This window comes from Anabas testudineus, chromosome 22 (assembly GCF_900324465.2).
Source record: "Anabas testudineus chromosome 22, fAnaTes1.2, whole genome shotgun sequence".
NCBI lineage: Eukaryota > Metazoa > Chordata > Actinopteri > Anabantiformes > Anabantidae > Anabas > Anabas testudineus.
The window spans coordinates 3,983,520-4,004,606 of record NC_046630.1 but is presented as its reverse complement, the minus strand read 5'-3'; the positions used below and the strand labels follow the sequence as shown (position 1 = coordinate 4,004,606).

The window sequence follows — 21,087 nt, the reverse complement described above, 5'->3', positions numbered from 1 at the left end:
AAAGCTATGTGAACATCTGCCAGACAGAGCAGGTCCCATGTAGGCAAAGGAAATGTTTATTATTGCTAAAAGCCAAACAGATATGTGTATATATATGTATATGTGTGTGTGTGTGTGTGTGTGATGTAACATCTGCTGCACCTCCCAAAATCAGAATGAATTATAGTTTTAATGAGAAATTCATCATTAACACTTTCAGACTTTATACAGTATAAACAAACACGCAAAAAAAAAAAAAAAAAAATCAGAAACAGTCTTAGCAGAGGATGTGAGCAAACGTTTCAGAGCAGAAGAGAAGCGGGGTTATTTCTGATAGTGCTACAACTTCTGGAGAAGTGAACTATTTAGATACAGACTGGTTAAAAACAGGATCAAGTCACTGAACTTAACCATTAATTACTGTAAGATAAAACAAACATACATTCATTGCTTTAATTTATTTCTCACCAAAACTGGGAAGTCCTGCTTCGTTAATTACCTCCCAGACGGACGGTAAACACACATTTTTAACAGTATTGCCTATAAAACCGATCAATCATACTTCCAGTTCTTAAATAAACATGAAACCCATCAACCCTAAACTTTAAAGTGCTGTACCTTTGTGACCTGTCTAGTGAGACTATGTAACACTTGAAAGAAGAATTAACACAAGATCATTCTTAAAAACAAAAAGTCGATCTCAGTATTATTGGGAATTTTGCAGCTATGACTGTTCTTGTTCTGGTTTCACTCACTAGTAGCTTGTTGTGGTTAATGGCTAATATTAAACTTCAGATCTATGTGGCTGGTTAGTTAACTGTTTAGTCACTTTTATTTTTCTGAACTCTACTTGCCTGTTTTGATCATTAAAATCTCCAAATGATTTTCAAATTCATGATATAGATGAAAGAAAGTAAATGATCTCATTGGACAAACTAGAACCAGTGATTAGGGCTCTGTCAACTGACAGATTATCAACTAATCAGAGCAGCTGTTTATAACGACTGGCTGCTGTTCAAAAGCTACACAGTCTCACTTACTTCATAAAGTATTAATACCTCTGGGAAAGAAAAACACAAAAAACAAGTGCAAAGAAGAAAGACGATAAATTAAAAAGACCGAAAATTAAATGTGAATAATGTTAATTAGAGAATCACCTCAAACGTTTAAATAAAATACAAAATCAACACGAATGCTGCTTCGCTTAATCAGTACCAGCACATGCTAATAAACAAGTCATGACAGACAGAGCTTCACTGTAAATACAATCTTCAGAGTCTCAGAAGGCATTTAACAGTAGTGCTGAAGAGTGCACATGGGATATCAAGCAGTGTTTGAGGCTTACACAGTGTTACAGAGGGGGAGGGAAATAGAGGCGGGGGAAAAAGGATTGTAATCATCTTCCTCTGGGCGTCCGTCAATAGTGTCCCTTTTCTTCTGAGGCGGTAAACATTAGGGCAGCGAATCCCTTCTAGCATTGCAGCGACACATGCTTTTCAAATGTCAGAGTCTACTTCTCACTTTGTCTTTATTTATTTCTCGCCTCCTGTCGAGCGAACCCGGACATTCCTCCTGTTACTTCATGCAGAGAAGTCGGAACCTTTGTTTCCAGAAAGACGTCTTCAGGAGCGACAACAGTGGTGCCCGAGGTTAACTCAGGTTAAAAAATGTCTGCATGCGAAGCTCTGTAAGGTGCTTTTGGATACAAGAGTCTGAAACTCTCTCAACTGAGCACTGAAATCCACAAGAATGGAGGAGGGAATTATTTATTAGCAGAGAGTCATACAAGGGACGAGCAGCTACTGCTCAGTGGGACACACATTGCGGTCTTTGCAGCAGAAGTAATGCACCACCACACCATTGGGATACCTGGCGAACGCACTGAAAAACAAGAGATAAAAACAGACGATGTTTAATGCATCACAGCAGATAAACAAGCGTGTAATTAAAATTTTAAAGAGTAAACTAAAACTGAACAGGGTATAAAATTAACAGCATCACATCTTATTCAAGTTAGTAAAACTGGAACTGCTGCTTTGTATAACACGATAACATCATAATCTCACTTTAATTAGGATTTTCACGATAACCACAAATAACTAAATGCATCTGGAGTTAGAACCTGTACCTGTTTCCGATTTTCTTCTTGCAGACTCTGCAGATCTTTTCCTCTGTAATCACACATTTAACCTGCTGGTGGAAAATCCGCTCCTCCTGCACCTGAAAACAGAGAACATACCTGATGAGCACTGAAAACAACATTTTCATCTGGGACTAATAACGATTTCTGAATACTGAATCTTTAATGTCAAATAATTAAATAAAATAACAAAATAAAGTGTCAAATAACAAATATTTTATATCTTATGGCAAATAAAAGGAGCAAATGACTGCGTCTGAGAAACCTCTGACATTGTCAGCCTGATTGAGTTCCCTAAGCAATCATCCAGCACACCTGGTATTTATTAGCTATCCCTCCTCCTGAAAGTTTTAAAGTTAATCCAAAAGAATCAGCTCTAAGTATTAACAGTATTCTGATGAATTAATCTTAAAACCACCATGAAACATTTCTTAAATGTGGATAACACACTGGTGCTTTACACAATTAAATCACGCTTCTGTTGAACAAATTCAACATATTTAACTACAGTGCTACTATATGACATATTTAATATGTTAAGCTTATTTATGGGGTTTAGCTTAATCCTTAAAGTCAATCCTGCAGATCTGAGGATTGAACCGACGGCTTCCTGATCACAAGATTTAACCTTTTGCCCACCAGTTTTGTGTGGCCATATGGTTCTAAGGTGTCACACATAGACATTATCTACCATGTTGGAATGTCTTGGAATAACTACTGAATCTCTCTCAGATGAAGGGAAACCATACCATACTATCTGATGTCAGAGGGTGACTGAAAAATTACAACAGATCCATAAAGTATCATATTTAAACAAACCACCATGTAAACTAATTCTGCAGGACTCACCCTGAGGAACTCGGCCTGCAGCAGACTCTTCAACACCTGGTTGCAGCGTTTCCACTGAGCCTTCTCCTCCAGGACGCTCTCCAGGAAGACCCTGATCTCTCGGATCTGAGTATTTGCTGGGAGAAGATTGATGGCCTGAAAACAAAAAGACAGCTTATTAAACATTTTACGAGATAACACGCGTTATTACTTTGTGGATTCAATGAAGGAAACACCTCCCTTCAGAGGAGAATTAATTTAAAATGACTTTTTAACTAGCATCTTTTCTAGCACTGGTGGTAATCTTGTTGTCATGATGAAACAATATCTGAACATACGTTTTCACATCCATTATCTTTATTTACTGTTAGCAAATATGAACTCCCCCAAACTGTCAACAGAGCTCTCTTATCATCAGAAATCTAAATAGCTCCATTACCTCCCCGATGTGCTTCCATCTGAGCATCAACAGAAATTAAACACAATCAAGGCCAGCGGTCTCGTCGTCCTCATGTGATTAAATCAGTACAAATAGCCAAGTTACAGTCACACGGTTACATCATACTGAGTGTGTTGTGAAAATTAACTGAGGTGGGATGGAGTTGAAAGTAAACTCTTTTGAATTGCCTGGATTTTATAATATAGTAAATTACATTATCTGTTTTCCGTATTATTGATCAGGCAAATTACTCATTAAAAAAATCACAATGTGTCCAAATCAAACAATTCTTGATCAAAGGTTTACTGAGGTCTTTTTGTTTTTTTTACGAGTTAATGTCAATTAATGTTAGTTCATTACTGACATTAACTGAATGTTAGTGATCAGTTAATGTTTACCGTTAATGTCACATTAACAATGCAGATTATCCAAGCACAGTAACACTGAAGAGTTTTAAGGAATCATTGCAGCTTGTTGATAGTTCACTATCAATATGCAGTTGAATTGGATGCGCCTGACTTTTATTATGGTCCAGTCAGAGCCCAGACTTGAATCTGATAAAGAAATACACTGGATTGAGTTTAGAGAGCTGCTCACACCAGATATCATGAGACTGTCTGTGCTGAAGCTGAAGTTCTGTGAGGATGAAACTTCCTCCTGAACACGGTGCAGCCACAGAATCCATGTCTAATACTTTTTCCACCAGCATTTTAAATGCTTGTTCAATAAAGAAATTAAAGGTTATAATTTATGGTTTGTTATTATGTTAAGCAATTTGTGACTTTGATGAAGTCACAATTGAAGACTCAGATCAAATTATCTGAGCAATTTATGCAGAAAAACAGGTAATTTCAAAGGGTTCACATATGTTTCTTGTCTTCATCTTGCCACTGCTTAATTGAATTTCCTGTTTCCTATGTAAGAAAACCAATGATGTCTGCACCACATCAGTTTGACCTGTAGTTAGAGGAGTTCTTCTCCATCTGTGTATCTTATTGTTTACAGGAGGTTTAGCATAAAAGAGACTTCTATGGTGGCCTTGTGCAAAGTGTGAATGCTAAATGATAATAGGAATTTCTTTCTTTCTCAAAAGATACTGTACTTTAAAGTGTCAGAGAAAGAAGTTTGGTTATGATAATACAGGATCATTAATAGTCAGCAGACTAAATTAATATGCTGGGTATTATTGTATATGGAAACAGTAGGTAACAAAAGCTCTCTACAAATTCCTGAAAACAAAAGAAAACTCCATGTTTTCTAACATTTTAAAGTACTTTTTGTGATCCATTTCTTCTTTTCTGAACTTCAGTCTCTGTGTGAAATAGTGCAGAGGATTAACCGAAGTGAGCTATTTAAGATAATACTTGAGCCCACGAAGGCAGCTGTTAGCTAAATGGCTAACAGGCAGTGGTGAAATGTGATAATCGTTTTAATATGTGGCTAATAACACATAGTTACAGGCACACAAGTCTCTCCTGGCAGGCATTCATGTTATCACACTTGTTTATAATAATAAGGAGCAGCAGAAATCCTGATTACTTTCTCACCGCAGCTCTGCGGGCCACACGCTGTATGAAGTGGGTGTGAATGTAATATAGTTGCATGTTTGACAATCTGAGATGACTTTTATTTGAACATCCTGGCACCCTTAAACTGCTCAGAAAATGTGACCTCATCTACAATTAAAAACATATATTATCAAAGGAATTGTTGGAAAACTTAAAATCTGATTAAAACTTTTGTACAGACTTGCTCTGTCTCACTTTTTCTAGCTTGCTGAGACAGAGTCTGGGAGCGAGGCCAGAGGACGGAAATGAAAGCGTGGTGGCATTAAAATCAATGAGGGAGCTCAAAAACCTACAGTGTTTCCCTTGAGAGACTCTTAATTTGACATCCCTGTGGATAGACACAGATCAGCTCGCCACTTTAAATCACAGCCGTTTGTTAAGCTGCACTTTATAACAATAAAAAACTTTTGCATTAAAATATTTATAGTGACATGTGAAGGCATTTGAAAGACTGAGTCTCTGTTCTTTTGTGTTAAGAGAATAAAAATAGATTCTCTACAGTTGGATCTTCAACTTTATAAAACATTACTCAGGGATATCGTCTTTACTAGACAGCATTCAGTGGGTTTTGTCATGAAGGTGTGACAAAAGAAAATAGGTCATGAATTAGCAGCACAGCAGCTTTTTTTCGAATAACTCTTTGCTTATTTGGTTGTTGCATGCTGATATTTTAGATATTTATTGTATCAGGAATATTCACGTTGCAATGCCGACATCTCTCTAGGAAGATCAGAACCCTTCTGGAAAGCTTTTTTTGTGTGCTTGATCTTCTGTTTCACAAAAGCAGCAGCTAGATTAGAGCAGACTGTGGAAACCCTTCTGATCACAGTCTAAAAACAAACTAAATCAAATTTTTGTGCTTAGTTCAGTCTTCAATTTCATACCAAATGCCAAATAACTCATTTTGTATGAGTGTGACATTTCTAATCATCACATTTTAATTGAGCAGGCTCCTATTAGTCTCTGTTTCCCCTGCCACATCTTGGCTGAATTAGAAATTATTATTACATCTGAGCAAAGCATTGACTCACCTAATAATAAAAATAAAATCCTAGCTTGAATTAGTAATAAATTCTTCTTTTCTGGTTTAATGAGCAGTTTGATGTGCCAGATGGAGTCACCCGTGTAAGAGAGTTGAATTAAAGATGTCAGTCACAGAAAGTAGAGCACTTTCTGTGACTGACAACTTGCTTTACTGACACACTCCAATCTGTCTCGGCGCATTAAACAAGTGTAAGTGAGACAGAAGCAGAATTATTTGTGACTATTATCAGACTAGGTTTGGTCCTAAAGGTATTCCTGTGAGGAGTGAAGTGCTGCTCTGCTGTTTACCTTGGTGGTGTTGAGTTTGCTGTGGTGCAACTCCAGGACCTGGAGGGCTGCCTGGAGGTTGGCCTGAGGCTCCAAGAGCTCCATCTTAATGGGCCCCAGGCAGTGTGCATCAGGGGGTGACAGGTACATTCGCAGAAGAGAAAGATAAACCTACAGAGGAGAAATACCACTGTTAATACCTCAGTCCACATTTCATCAGAAAAGGAATCTTTAAATGTTACCAGAGATTTGTCATGGAGATAGTAATAAACTGCAGTTTACAGTAAATGCTAATGCAGAAAAATAACAGAAACTCAACAAAATGCAAGCACGTCAAAGCTATAATGTTTGTTTTTTTTATATCTACTCACAGCAGAGAACTGGCTGGTGGCTGCAGCTGCATATTGAACACAATGAAATTCAACCTCTTGGCTTCCTAAAATCTGCCATCAGGCATCAAAAATTCTGTGTACGTTTTTATACACATTAATAAATGATTTTCACTGTTCCCACCAATCCTATCCAGTACTTCAGGATTGGTTTTGTTTGGTTACAGAGTTAAGCAACACAACACATAGTTATACGCATAACAATGTCAGCTGTCATTTCTGAGATAGTCTTTCTTGTAGAACTAGAAATGTGTCTGTCACAGAGAACCTGAACCATAAATAATCCATTACTGCTGCACAGCACTTTGTGCCAACACAAAAGGAACACAGCACACAGCAGAAGGCAACACAGTGTGCAACATAACAAAGCAGTCACAACAAAATAAACATAACAGAACTGTAATAAAATCCAAGAAGAATTAAAATGGACAAAACAGCCATCAAAACATGTCAAAATTAAATTATGAAAATAAAGATTCTTACGTCTTTATTTCCTTCAACTGAACTGATGTAGTACCGGTGACAGTATCTGGAAAGAAAGCACACAGAAAACAAGGAGGAAAAGCTAAATGATGATAAAATATTACAAGTATCAAGTAACACATGCAAATTGTTTTTCTGTATCCTAGTATTGTATTTAAGTTATGAGCCATGTTTCCAGAAAATTAGCTGGAAATACAGGACCAGGAAAATTAAGCTTTACCAAACAATATTAAAAGTAATGTTGGCTATAATAATATCACAAGGTACTCAGGACCGCTCAGCTGCGCCACATGAGGCACCTAAAAAGTATTTTGATGACTGGTAGAACAAGCTTGAAATTCAATATTATTTAAGGGCAGAATCTGTCAGATAAGCTGCTGGTGTTTACAGAAGTACTCACTCTTCAGCCATGCGGGTGTCTTTCAGGATGTGCACATAGATGAACAGCGCCTGCTCGTGTTTACCCATCCGACCCAGAAGCAGAGCGCGTTCCTCCAGCAGGCCTTAGAGAAAGAAAACAAAGGTCAAAGGTGCAAGTTACACCCTTTAGCTTATATAAACAACTTCAGAAAAACTTTCCTACATGACTGAGAACATACAGTGCCCGTCCAAAAAAAAGAGTCACCACCTTCATTTAACTAAGGAAATAGGTAATAATAATAATAATTTGATTTAATAATAATAATTTCTGCATGGATGATTATTTCCCAACTGGTCAAATGTGCGCTGTAATCGAAGCTAAAGGTGGTCCAACTAAATAGGTATGTACAAGTGTGTATGTGCAGTAATGGAAAATAGAGAAGTTACACAGAATTAATCCTAAGAGCTGTTGCTGTTGTGTATATTCTGAAATTAACATCTGTGTTTTGTTCTGGATGAATGCTAAAGATATTATGTTACATTCACTTGAAAAGTTTTCTTCTGAGACAAAACCAGACCCTGATGTACTGTTTACTTGCTGTTTACTTCACCTAAGTGTGAATTTACCATCAAAGGGAAAGTCACTGATGAGTCTGGTGGGTTCATAGCTGGTGGAAATATCCAGGAAAGACAGCAGCTTGTTCCTGAACTCTCCCAGTTTGCCGTCCTCCTTTCCTGCAGCAACAGCTGGAACCCCTACAACAGCACAAAAGTTTTATTTATGATGTTTAAAGTGGCAAAGGTCAAATTAATCAATTAGTTAAGTAACTTTATTAAAAAAAAAAAAAACAAAACAGTATAGTAGTGTTACAACCCTAGCACCAATGATTAAGTGCAACCAATATTTGTCTAGTGTGGACAAATGTTTGTGCACAGCCACAACAAAGTGCATATGCATATGTCTGATCACAGGAGTGGCAAGCTTCACACTGAGCTATCCCACTAGTGCTGCTAATAAAATATCTAAAACTGGTTTTGAAGATATGAGGAAAGAAATGCATCACATAAGCCACACACAGCTTACACACTAAACATAACCTTCTGAGTCTTCACAGTAAAACTAAATATGTGAAGCTGAATAAAGGAATTAAACCCATCTACAACAACTGTGCTTTAGCACCACTGGTGCTTGGATAATTACTGTCTCTGGATATACTAGAAGTAATATCTCATTGTTAAGAATCCTAATCTCCAGGAAACAATATCTTATTATGGATTGTGTACTGCAATATGCTTCACAAAAGGACGTGAAGCAATAATGCACCGCAAGGACAAATGTATTTATTAGCTGCCTTTATTAGTTTATTTCACAGAGAGTGCACAATAATGATCCCTCGACATGTTGGATGTGAGGTCCATTTCAATGTACAATCATTAGATGAGCATCATAATTACTAATCCAAGCTTCATTTGCAAAGCAATAAGAATCCCATAAAATATGAAATTAAAAATTAATTATTCTTTTGGCATTTAGCTGACTTTCAGAAATGGTAGAGAGATTTTGTTAAAAAGGTATTAAAGGACCCTGGAGTCGCGTTTCCCTGCAGCTCTGCCTTTACTGACATATCTCTCAGTATCTCTAATGACAAGTCTGAATTTGGGTAAGATGTTGTTGAATTATCTAAATGCTCACAGAAACTGTGAAGCTTAATTAACTTTAATATTTTTCTCTTGCTCTTACCTTCTGGCAGTGAGTTGAGGTACTCTTTCATGAGGGTCTGAACCTTTTCCAGGTAGAGCTGGATCAGCACATTGTGAAATGCCGGGCCTTTTTCGTCCCACATGTAAATGATGTGCTCCAAATATGGGATGGCAAGATCCCTAAAGCCTTCCGTCAGGAAGTTCAGCACCTTGTCTCGGGGCAAAGTCTCCACCTCTGTCAAGTCCTCGGTGAAGATCTGGACAAAAAAAAGAAAAGCAGAATAGAATTTTGCTTTTAAAAAATGAACAGCTAAAAAACATTTATGTCCTTATTGTTGTCTGTCACTGTACGGGTGATAGAATAAACTTGTATTGAAGGGGTCCCACCTTCAAACCATCATCAGGACAGATCTTTAGCACCCAGGGAGAAAACTCAAAGATTATACCCAGATTTTCTGATCCTGTGTTGTAGAAGTAGAAGCAAATTAGTGAACAGAACATTATCAGGGACGTTCAAAGGAAAATAAATAAGAAAGGCAATACATTACAGGATTCAGGCAATATTCAGCCATCATAGTTTCAGAATCATTCACAACAACATATTTACAGTGGCAAGAAAAAAATGTGAATTTCGTGGTTTCTGCATTAATTTGTCATAAAATGTGATCTGATCTGCTTTAGCTCCGTCATATTATTTGGATGTCTCATGTGTGGCTCTCTTCAAGTAGATACATAGCACCTCTATTGGGTTGAGGTCTGGGCTCTGACTTGGCCTTAACCCAAAAGGCGGATTTTGTTTTTCTGAAGATATTCTGTTGTGTTTTTTGGGTCATTGTCCTGTTGCATCACCCAACGTCTACAGAGTTTCAGCTGATTGCAGACATTCTCACATTATCCTGAAGAATTTTTTATTACACATGGGAATTAATCACCCCCCCCCTAATCACTGCAAGCTGGCCAGGCCCTGATGCAGTGAAGCAGGCCAAAATCATGATGTTTCATCATGATGCTCTAGCCCACACCTCCAAACCAATTTTCTTAACAAGACTCCAGGTATGCTAACACCATCTTCAATTAGCTTTTTTGAGGTCAGACTTTTTTTCACTAGCAGTCCGAGGTTTTTATGGTTGATCAGAATAATTTTGTGTTATTATTTTAGGCACATGATATTTGTTAATACTCTTGACTTAGATGAAGATTAGATCATGTTTTAGGACAAACTAATGCAGAAAACCATGAAATTTCAAAAAGGCTTTTATTTTTATTTATAGAGTACCTAAAGCCTCCAGAGTATGAGTCAACTCTAAACAATAATATCTCCAAACTACCTTTGACTGTCAAGCACACAGTGAGTACATTTTGTCTGAGGCTGTCCAAAAACCACACCGTGGGTATCTAGAGGAGATGACAACTTTGACACTCACTCCAATTTAAAACAGATTTGAGTGGGTCACTGATCCTTACCCAGTCTTTGCAGATACTGCACTGTTCGCTCATGGCCCTTCAGAGGAGAGTTGGCCTTGGTCGATTGGTCCAGCAGCACCTGCAGAGCTGGGGTGAAGAGAGGATGGATGGTGAGTGAGATTACTTTCTGAGATACAAAATAGAGAGATGTAATCTACTCTGCTGCGTACTGTACTGCGTTATAATCTCTCCATCCAGAGAAATGAAAGAAGCACATGCACAGTGTGAGGTGGTGGCTGGAAACAGCTGTTTTGAATTGGCAGAGGCAAACAAGAGCAGCATGACATCACAAGCATGAGCTGCAGCAGACCGATTAAAACCAAACACACTAGAGTGCAGCCCAGAATCTGTCGCAGTATATCACCAACAACCAAATGACGTTAAGACAGCTCTGGAGATGACGAGTCAACCACATGCAGTAAACCTCCTGTGAGATTAGCTGTGTAGCCTGACAGAGCGGATCCACTCTATGACCAAAATACAGCTTTGTTACAAGCACATTAAGTGTTACCTATCTAATTACAACATACCAGAAGTTCACAGAACGGAGATAAGAAGGAGAGAGTTGACGAGTCATGAGTCTGGTTTAAAATACTGTAGTAGAACCTCCAGTTTAACATCCCGTAGGAAAGAAATTGGAAACAGATGTTTTATTGTGTTTATTGTTGTGTGTTCTGTTGTCATGCTGAGGTCTGCAACTGATAAATCTAACTCCAACCAATAAAGCTGAACTGTGATATCTGTAATTATCCAGTTGGTTGACTTCACTGTTGTGTGCAGCATGATAATTGGCCACTTAGAGAAACTTATCTTAGAACAAGTGTCACTAGAAAATTATTCTGAGGATTGCGCTTTGCTTTAAATATGAAATAAACTTCAACACTGACATTAACCTTTTCTTGTAAATGTAATTTAACGTGTAAAGTTGAATTGATTTGACAGTGTTTTGCCAATCTGAGAGTTAAACATCTACAAAGCATTTTAGCTATATCTTGCAAAAAAAAGGCTTGTTCTTACATTAATATTTATTCTTCTTCTGCTTTATAAAGGCCTCCAGTGTATTTGTTTCTACTATTTACACCAAGTATCTTTGGCAGAAATATGTAAACCTCTCAGATTTAAAAAATGTCACCATTTTGGGAAGTTGCTTGCCTGAACCAATCAGTGCGTCTACATGATTCATTAATTAACAAAAAGTTTTTTTGTTTTTTTTGCACTGGTTACATTACATTACTCATCTTACTTCTGCAAATTATGTTGATTTATCAGATTAAGATTCAACATGAAACACGTCAGACAGACACTTACCTTTCTGGTGCAGGCCCTTCTTCTCATAGAGAATAATGAGCTCGCTGTACTTGTGGGCTTTCTTAAGAACATACTCGCTCTCCTCGATGTGGCAGTGGTTGTTCTCCAGACGAAGGAGTGGGGACACCAGGGCCACGTTGGTCTAAACAGGGCAAAAACATGTTTTATCTAAAGACCAAAGGCAGGTCAGTCAGGGCTGTGTGGACAGTGTGTTCATGACTTAAATAATTTGGTACAGACAGTTTGGCCATTTTATTTTATTTTACTATAACCATAGATGTAAGTAAAGGAAGAAATAAGTAATGAGGAAAAGATTACTCTTCCTCAGTAACCTGCATAACACTGCATGGAAACCTTTAGAAATACCTTCTAGAAATATTACATTTGAGTCTACTGTGATCATGTATAGTTGTTGTGTTTTTCATTAGTGATTAATGCAACAAAAAAGGCAACAGCTCACTCTGATCCATATTTAAATATTTCTACAACACTTGGTCACAGTTACAGTAAACTGCCTTGTGTAGCTGCACAAGCTGAAATAATTTCATTTTGCTAAAAGAGGACAGTACAGGTTGATATTTGTAAAAGCTTTAGCATGAAGTAAGAGTATCTTTAGAGGACAGTAACAAACCAGCAGGAGCACTTATAAAACTATATGCTGGTACATGCAGTAATTATTAAAAAGGAAGATTGTGGTCTTACATGTAGGTAACATTTCAACAGGGTGGTATCAATGATCTGCAGGAGCTTTTTGCGGCTTTTAATTGTAGGAGTGCCCTCCATGAGTGGAGATGTTGTTGAAGGGTCAGAGTCATTCAGCTGTTTCACCAGGTGACTCCGTTTCTGTGAGCATATAAAAAAAGTTGATTTACAGTGCACTTATCTTGATTTACGTTTCCTCGATCCTCGCCCTTTTGATCATTATATTATGAGCTTTTGTCCGTGTATATAGAGCATCATTTAAAATCCTTCATAAAGTGGGATCTGAGAGAAGATTTTACTGCCTTGAGTGACACCATATACACAGACCTGGGTGAGGTAATCAATAAGAGCGAGATGAGCCTTCTCTAGCTCTGCCCCAGACAGAGTAGGCAGAGGGTTGGGATAGTGCAGCTGTTTGCGATAGTCAGACGGGAGCAGGTCCGGGTACAGCCCAATCACATGAGTGGGATCTGCAGAACACAGGAAATGAAATAAGTTAATTAACTTCTGAGAATCATCCTTGAGTTTGTCTGTCAACCATAACTGAAATAAAGAGTTCAGTAGAGCAAAAAAACTGTGATTGTTAGAGATAAGATGCAAAATCAAGATCATCAAAGTTAATAATCTTTCAATAGCGGAATATCATTTTCAACGAGAGCCCTACCTGTGCCAAGTTTGGCAAACACCTGCATAGAGTCATCAAATCTCTTCTGGCAAAACAGATTAAAGGCATAAAGATTCTGGATGTGGTGTATCTGCTGCTTCTTATCACCATCTGAATCATCCTTCATCTTCTAGTAGAGAGAAAAAAAGTCACTCTATCACTCTGCAGCAAAATCTTTCCAGTTGACCTCTCAGAATAGTAGCTTCCAAGTATGTGAAAACCACATGAATGGCCTTTTTATTCTCAGAAAAAGTCAGATCACTAGACCATAAAGAACAAAGGCCCAAACATTTTACTGTTTGAAAATGCTACTCCTAATCGAGATGAGTGATTTTAATGTTCCATCCCCTGAGCTAAAGCACAAATTGAATCCTCTGGAATTTAATAAGAAGGTTTAATGGTGATGTGAGTGGTTCTGTTGCTCACTGCCAACTGAAGCGCCAGCTCAAACTGCTTGTCCTGAAGAAGTTGCCGGATTTGGCTGGCTATAGACACGGGCACCAGGCGCCACACAAAGTGGTTGCTGGCAACATAGACAATATTTTGCCTGTGAAAAATAAGAACACAGAACAAGTTTAGAGAGAACAGGTTAGAACAAAAGTGTTTTCTTAGCAAAGAGGAACTGACATCAAACCAACATCACGAGACATAGGCAAAAGAAGAACTGATGAAAGCAGCATATGATGCATGATGTTCTTTTAATGATGTTATGCAACAGAGTAGGAGCATCAAAACAGGCCACCATTCACTATTAAACCTGCACCCTCTGCACTATTTTTACTTTTTTGCTCAACATTTCTTTGGTAAGAATTCTAAAGTTTCACACAAATTTACTAATGGAACAACAGCACATCAGAGAATTTCCTGCCTCACCCTGCTGAGGTGATGAAGCGAGGTCTTTGCAGCTCCACACTCTGCACCAACAGCCTCGGCTCGAAAGTGCGAATCTCGACATACCGAGGGAGAACAGCTATGATGTATGGAGGCTGGTGCTCTGAGAACAGAAAGAGAAGAGGTCACAGTGTTGGCATCTTGTGCAGATCAACCACCACTAAATTATTAAAAGTTGGACTGTGTCGCAAATAACTGTTAATAAATGGATCTAATAATACAAATACTGAAGACAAAATCTACATCGAAGAACGAAAATATATTTGTTGTGTGGACTGACAACCATTCTGCAAAAGGAATCAGTCATATACACAAAAGTAATGAATATGAGATAACTGCTTTGGTGCTGGAAAACATGACAGTGATGAATCACAAGTTGGCACCCATCAAAATACTGAAGGCATGTGAGTTCCAGAGAAATCCAAAATGCATCTAACGGCATGTGCTGCACTTTAGCTTTTGGTACATAGAAATTAGATTTTTGCTTTTTTCTCTTGTTTATTGTGGCATCAACTAATGACAAGGGGGTTAGGGTCTTAATGTGTGCTATAAAACCTCTGTTTCGACAGTAGGTGCCTCATTTGTGATGGTGCAGTGAAGACCTTGAGGCTGACCCTGCCACAAATCCAGCTGGATGTAGCTTTCCAGACTGGCCTGTGGCTAGACATTGGACCTACGCCCATTGGGTGAAGCCCAGGCCTCTGCTCCAGCTACAACCAGATAGGACAATCATTTAAAGCATTTTAGACTGTCCAGCATTATCATCCTCTGCTCGTGCAAGCCTGAGCCACAGTGTTGACTGTATCACAACAAGGAAATAGCAAACTGTATGAAACAGCTGCTCGGGGGCTTCATTTCCCTTTCTTATTGCTCCCCTCTGCATTCCAATGAGTAGACAGAAGGGCATTTAAAGCAATGCTAAAGCTTATGTGCATCATGTCTGTCACAAAGTTTATTAGTAACCCAGACCTGTAGTCTCTTAGTCACAGGATTAAAAAAAAGGAATCTAAAATTATCTTTCCTCTTCTGACATATGGAAAACAGCACCACAGCTCAGACTGGAAAGACTCTGCAGAAGGGAAGGAAAGATTAAGCGTGAGAAAAGAAATGGTAGAGAGGAGCTGGATAATAAGAAACTGACAAAACAATGGAAGGATTTAGTCAAATGTTTGTCTCAACAGACAAAGTGTTTGTTTCAGTATCAAATTACTGCTAAGTAAACAAATCTGCTCAATCAGTGTGACAGTCAGTGAACAGACTGCATTGTTACAGGCATACTAATCACAGATAATATTACTTAATCAGTGTGCTCAGAGACAAACTACTGAACAGACACAGTAAAAGCTGCATGAAGGGACAAAAACCTTTATTTAAAACTTGAGAGTTTACCAAAGGTAATAGAGATCCATCTCATGGTTCCTTTTTTTGGTGCCCTGCAGTTTCATTTTACTTATCAGTACAGATTTTGTTGTCAGGGCTTTATCATGGGCAAACTGATGAAGATGGTACAGTTTGTGTAGAATTGGATTTTTTGACAGTTTCATTGTTTGTGAAGAGTGATAACCAAGCACAACAAAAAACAAAAGCAGATTTTGTGTCTTGCCTGAATGAATTTCAATGCCAGGGGTGGCACATTTTGGAAAAACACTAACTCATTTAGAAAGCTGGGGGAAGAATGTTGGCTCATGTTACCCGGCATGTGTGTCCTTTTGACTTTCCTGTCAGATCCTATTTGTATTGAATGCAAATTAACTGTAGCAAAGACAAGAGTAATAAAAGGGTAGAAACAGCAACAGTAGTTTCTTATGAGTGAAAATAAAACATGATGATTAATTAAAAATATTTTAGTCTAACAACAAGTAGAGAAGGGACGTAATGTAAAAAGAGTAAAATGAAGATGTTGTAGTCTCTTTCTTACTAGAACTTACTAAAAAGAAGAAAGAAAAAATAAATAAAAATAAAATATATATATATAGATTAACATGTATATTAATACCATTAAGAAAGCAGGTGCATTCAGCATGTTTTATTTACTTTTAGATGCCACATAATAAGAAAATAGAGATATGTAAATTAGAAAAATTGGATGATACTGCTCTAGTTCAAATCAAAGACTGAAATCTACTAGTAATTTAGGGCCGTATGTTTACTGTATACTTCACAGGATGATAGCTTTTCAAATGGTGGAAAATGCTACTTTTCCCCCATCTATGTCACCACAGGTCACTTGACAGTTTGTACTAATAACTCTCTGCTGCTTATCCGTAGTTTCTAAATCACAGATCCTGCAGAACGTCTTTGCCACAACACTGTCAACTTGTCTGAATGTCTAACTCTCCTCACAGGCCCAAACCTCCACTAATACTGTAATCCTATTTCTGTTTCCTAACATGACGATAGTGCAGACAGTGGATCAAATGCAGAATAGATCCATTGAGTACAAACTAGTCATCATTTTATTAATATTATTAGGGGGAGTGTTTCTTAATAATTATTAAGATTATTTTATCACACAGCCCTACTTCTTACCCATTGCTATAGGAATGTCTGTCCAGTTCAGGGCACACTTCTGGGTGCAAGTCCCCTCTTCATTTAGAACTACAGTTAGGTCGTCCTGGCCAACAGCCACCTTCCCATCAGCTAGTGGAGCAACTAGAGGCTCTAACTGTTTCCCAGTGGGGAAGAGCTCCTTAATGGTCCCACGGCCATCCATCTGATTGACAAAAGAGAAAGTGCAAATGAGTATGGAGATAGCAAAACCTATTATTACCTCAATGAAAAAAAACTTAATCCAAGACAATTATAAAGTCTCTGCTACGATCAATAACATGGAAGAAAAGTCAATCAGATCACTAAGTAGCAAGCATGTGTTAAATATGAGGCATTAATAACAACAATAACACATACAGAAGAAAAGATTCAAAACAAGTTAAAAAAATTCAAAGACACCAAAACAGACAGGAGCAGGTTACATAACAGCCTTTTAAAGGGTGCTTTCAGATGTGGCATAAAGAGATTTGAAAGTGATGCTCCAACCAAAATCTCTCAGCAAAGAGAAACTGTTTGTAGTTTACCCCTTCACAGCAAACAAAGAATTCAAGCTGGTTCATGCATCAAGCTTGAAAAAGCTAACTACTGTCACTATTGAAATCCAAGTTGAGGAAGGAATATGCTAGCTTTTACAGTCTTGTATAAAATAAACAAAATATGACAAGCGATTTACTTAAAAAATGCAGATGGATAGGTGGAGTTTCACTATAAGGTATAGTTAGCTGTACATAGGTAAGTGATGCTGAATGTAATGAGCTTAGTGTTGTTCTTTCCCTGTAGTACGTACCCGAATTAAGTAATAGTCTCGTTTGAAACCAACACATATGGAGTTTTCACACCAAGCCATGGACTTTGGAATATCTGGTGCACCAAAGTCCCCCTAACAGACAAAAAGAAAATATTAAGATAACTAAATATGCCAAATGATTGGAAACAACACTCAGTGATGGAATGAATCACGTTTTATTTTACCTGCAGCTCATGGAACTCTCTGTCCTTCCAATAATACAGCTGGAGTTTCTTTTTCACTGCAACACACATTCTCAACCTTTCCTCTCCTGAGTTTGTTTTCTGAAGTCGAAAGAGACAAAATTTACAGTGCATGAAATCAGAGAGCATAAAAGGAATGACAGGAGAAGTTACTGTGACAATGTTTTGTCTAGAGTACATTAACTCTAAAGCCTAAGCATTTGACTGGAATGAAACCAGTGTTTTTACATATTTTAGCTAATTTACTAAACACTGTATTTTATCTTGAAGCATTTTTCTGTCTTTCACTGTTCTATTAATTTTAGTACACTAAGAAGACCAACTAATAGATCTGACATTTGAAGAAATCCATTATATTTAACATTTTTATGAATTTATTCCCAGGATATGATATGACAAGTGGGCTCTAATTTACTAAACAGTGACAAGAGTGTTTATGTGCTGATGGGAAGCAGCTCAAGATGGATGGCAGGAGACAGTCAGTAGTAATGTGAGTTGCCATAAATACATAAACACTGATTATGATCAAGTCAAGGTCTGATTTGATAAAACTGTATAGACAGATTCACTTCAAATCTCTTGTCACCAAGAAGCTTTTCATTATGACACTACCTAATCTTCCTTTTCTCTCCATTAGTTCACTAACTTACCACTTGTTACTAAAGTACTATACATAATTATCATAGCAGTACAGTATAGTGACAATCTAATTGGCATTGTGATTGAAAATCCTAGACTGGAACCACCAGGGGTTTGTAACTGACCTGCAGGTCACATGCGAAAAGTGTGGCTCCTTTGGCTTTGGGCACCACAGTGATCTGCTGGAAGGTTAGGAGGTCGTGGACATGGATGTTGTTCTCTTCAGGAGAAAATCAAAGAGATTTATTGTGACAAATACAATGCTGTGTGTGAAATCATGACTTTAGTTTCAGCAATGAATATATATATGGAATATTTACAAAGTCATACTGTTAAACTCAAATTCCCAATAGGTTGGAAACTACCATCCCCACAGCTTCACATTTACTTTTCACTAAAATTTAATTTTACATAAACAATGTCAGCAGGAGAAACTTACCCAGAAGACTGACAAGAATTTTGTACTGCGACACAACATAAAGCTGTGGAAAAAGCATGACACACAATTAAAAGAGGCTCAAAGAGGCCTGCAATCAAGCATCTTTGGTATTCTAAGCTGGCATGCGGAAAGATGTTGAGGTGCATGGATTCCCAGATTAATTCCTAGAGAGGGAGTTGGTTAGCTTAAAACTTATCAAAGAGTCTTATCTACCTGCTGTATCTTCTTTGAAAAGTTCTTATGGGATTTTTCCAGTGTCACCTCAAACCGGTTGGACCCTGGAGGGAAGAGAGACATTTTTCTTTTATTTGAACCAGGCGAGAGTAATCTGAAAAAGCCTGCACGTATACATACAATCAGCTGCATTCCAAATGCCACTGACTTTACTTTTACCTGGATCTTTCTTTATTTGGTAGAGAAGGAGATGCCCTGGCTTTGTTCCCACAAGAAGCCAGTCCTCTGCCAGAACAGAAAGAGTATACCTAATTACCCAGAGTACGTGACAGTTCAAACATTTCTGTGATTTCAGACATATTATGCTATCAAACACAAACATTTTAGCCAGAATGCAAGATAAGACCTGTTTACAGGAAATATCAGTCACATCAATGGCTGTATAAACCTCTTAAGGGGACCAAAGGAAAAAACATTTTCTGTAGAGAACCTATTGATCCTACTACATTATTTTCCCCGGGCACCCAAAAATCAACCAATATGCTAGATCTGGAATAACTGTTGTTGAATTAGTTGGCCACAATTTTAATAACCAACAAATCTATCAGTTCAATTTTAAAACACAATTGTTGAAAACAAAATCGCTGTAAGAGGATGTTGCAAGAAAAGCAACAGTACTTTGAGCTTCTTGCAGTTTTACCATCATTTCTTCACATTTTGTGGATTAACGTTTCAGCTATATAGAAGCATAGAGAACTATTAGATATCAGCATTGCAGTCCTATGGATAAAATACCCTCTTGTCCATGATTTTAAGTGACATAAATAATATATTAAATAACATAAATCTCAATGTGAGAACATTTTAGCACTAGTGCACTACTTCACTCCAGCAAATTCTAGATGATCAAATTATGTAAACTCTAATGTTACGGAGTGAACCTCGGGTTATGTGGGGTCTGAGCTTGGCCTTCTTGTCTTCCTTCTAGACAAGTGGGACACCTGAGACTGCAGCTCAATAAACGCCCAGAGGGTCCACTTCAATGTCAAAGGGAAAAACAGTAACTGTACTGGATGAGGAGTGTCAACACCTTACCCCAGGCCGCAAGGCAGTCGATCTGAAGAGGAAGCTTTTCCAAAATAGGCACTGGTTCATACGCGTCATGCATCTTGAAGCAATGTTGCTGATTCAACTGCAGGTCGATCTGATCGATCAATCCCACACGGAGTTAAGGTTAGCTAACCCCAGTGGGGAATAACAGCTGACTGACTGACCGCTGATAAATCTACCACGGTTCTCTTCACGTTGCCGTTTACCGACAAAGCATGTCAGTGCCACAACTGCCAATGAGGAAATGTGGTCTGGCAAACCCAGTTTCGCTGTCTTCTGTGATGTTATGCAGTTTAGCTTGTTGTTAGCCAGCTGGCACTGCGACCAAAACAACAGCCGTTCGTTAGCCTGCTAGCTTAGAAGTTAACAAGCAACGGCTCGTAAAAACCTCTGTCCCCTCTCACTCCATGACAACCAAAAAACGAGGCATTCAGTTACTTTCTCGATGGCGAAAATCTCAAGTTGAATCAATACAAACACTTAAAATGAACGTGTAGCCACTGTGTCGGTAGCGGTTAGCATAGCAGCTTCATGCTAACGCTACTTCCTCAGCTGTGTTGACGACTGTGCGCGAGGGAACGGGGGTTTGACAGGCACGTGACTGAAGCCTGGGAGCTCACGAGGAACGCATTAAAGGGGCAGCGACCAACGGAGCAAATCTCGCGAGACTTCAATTCACGAGCTTTGCGTGCAGCGGTAGTTCAGCTTTAAGGTAGAGTAAGAGTATTTTATATTTTGTTTTAATATTTTATATAAGTATAAATATATATATTTATAATATGGACCATTATGCATGAATACTTTGGGTGTTTTCGTAGTGTAAATCTCACAAGACGTCCTTTACCTTATTTCTGGCCAAGCAAAATATTAACTGATATCCCTGTTATTATAATTATCTAAAATAAATGTATAATTATTTCAGAAAGAGAGCAGAAGCCTACTCTTTTTCATTTTACTT

The 21,087-nt window shown here is 38.0% G+C and overlaps 1 protein-coding gene across 2 annotated transcripts; it reads right to left on the bottom strand.

Moving 5' to 3' along the window:
* Window positions 1-1,161: 1,161 nt before the first annotated feature.
* vps39 (VPS39 subunit of HOPS complex) lies at window positions 1,162-20,714 on the bottom strand. 2 transcript variants are annotated; one of them, XM_026339846.1, is made up of 24 exons: window positions 20,115-20,714; window positions 19,239-19,304; window positions 19,059-19,123; window positions 18,846-18,888; window positions 18,532-18,626; window positions 17,750-17,848; window positions 17,565-17,657; window positions 16,757-16,940; window positions 14,210-14,330; window positions 13,763-13,883; window positions 13,337-13,466; window positions 13,000-13,142; window positions 12,673-12,813; window positions 11,971-12,112; window positions 10,663-10,749; window positions 9,586-9,659; window positions 9,239-9,455; window positions 8,125-8,253; window positions 7,538-7,640; window positions 7,138-7,183; window positions 6,287-6,436; window positions 2,969-3,103; window positions 2,108-2,199; window positions 1,162-1,860 (listed from the first exon to the last, which is right to left on the bottom strand). In XM_026339846.1, the coding sequence occupies exons 1-24, from the start codon at window positions 20,185-20,187 to the stop codon at window positions 1,779-1,781; spliced, it is 2,631 nt and encodes an 876-aa protein (XP_026195631.1). In that variant the 5' UTR covers window positions 20,188-20,714; the 3' UTR covers window positions 1,162-1,778. The 2 variants fall into 2 exon arrangements, with proteins under 2 accessions (XP_026195631.1, XP_026195632.1); XM_026339847.1 differs by having other exon boundaries at window positions 13,337-13,463.
* Between the last annotated feature and the right edge of the window lie 373 nt (window positions 20,715-21,087).

Bases quoted from the DNA above. Each gene is read 5' to 3' on its own strand.
- vps39 (XM_026339846.1), bottom strand. From the start codon at position 20,187: ATGCATGACGCGTATGAACCAGTGCCTATTTTGGAAAAGCTTCCTCTT. The intron at 17,849-18,531 runs GTCAGTTACAAA...TTTCGACTTCAG, and splicing joins TTTTCGCATGTGACCTGCAG to AAAACAAACTCAGGAGAGGA. The intron at 6,437-7,137 runs GTAAGAATCTTT...TCTCCTCTGTAG, and splicing joins CAGTTGAAGGAAATAAAGAC to GTTTATCTTTCTCTTCTGCG.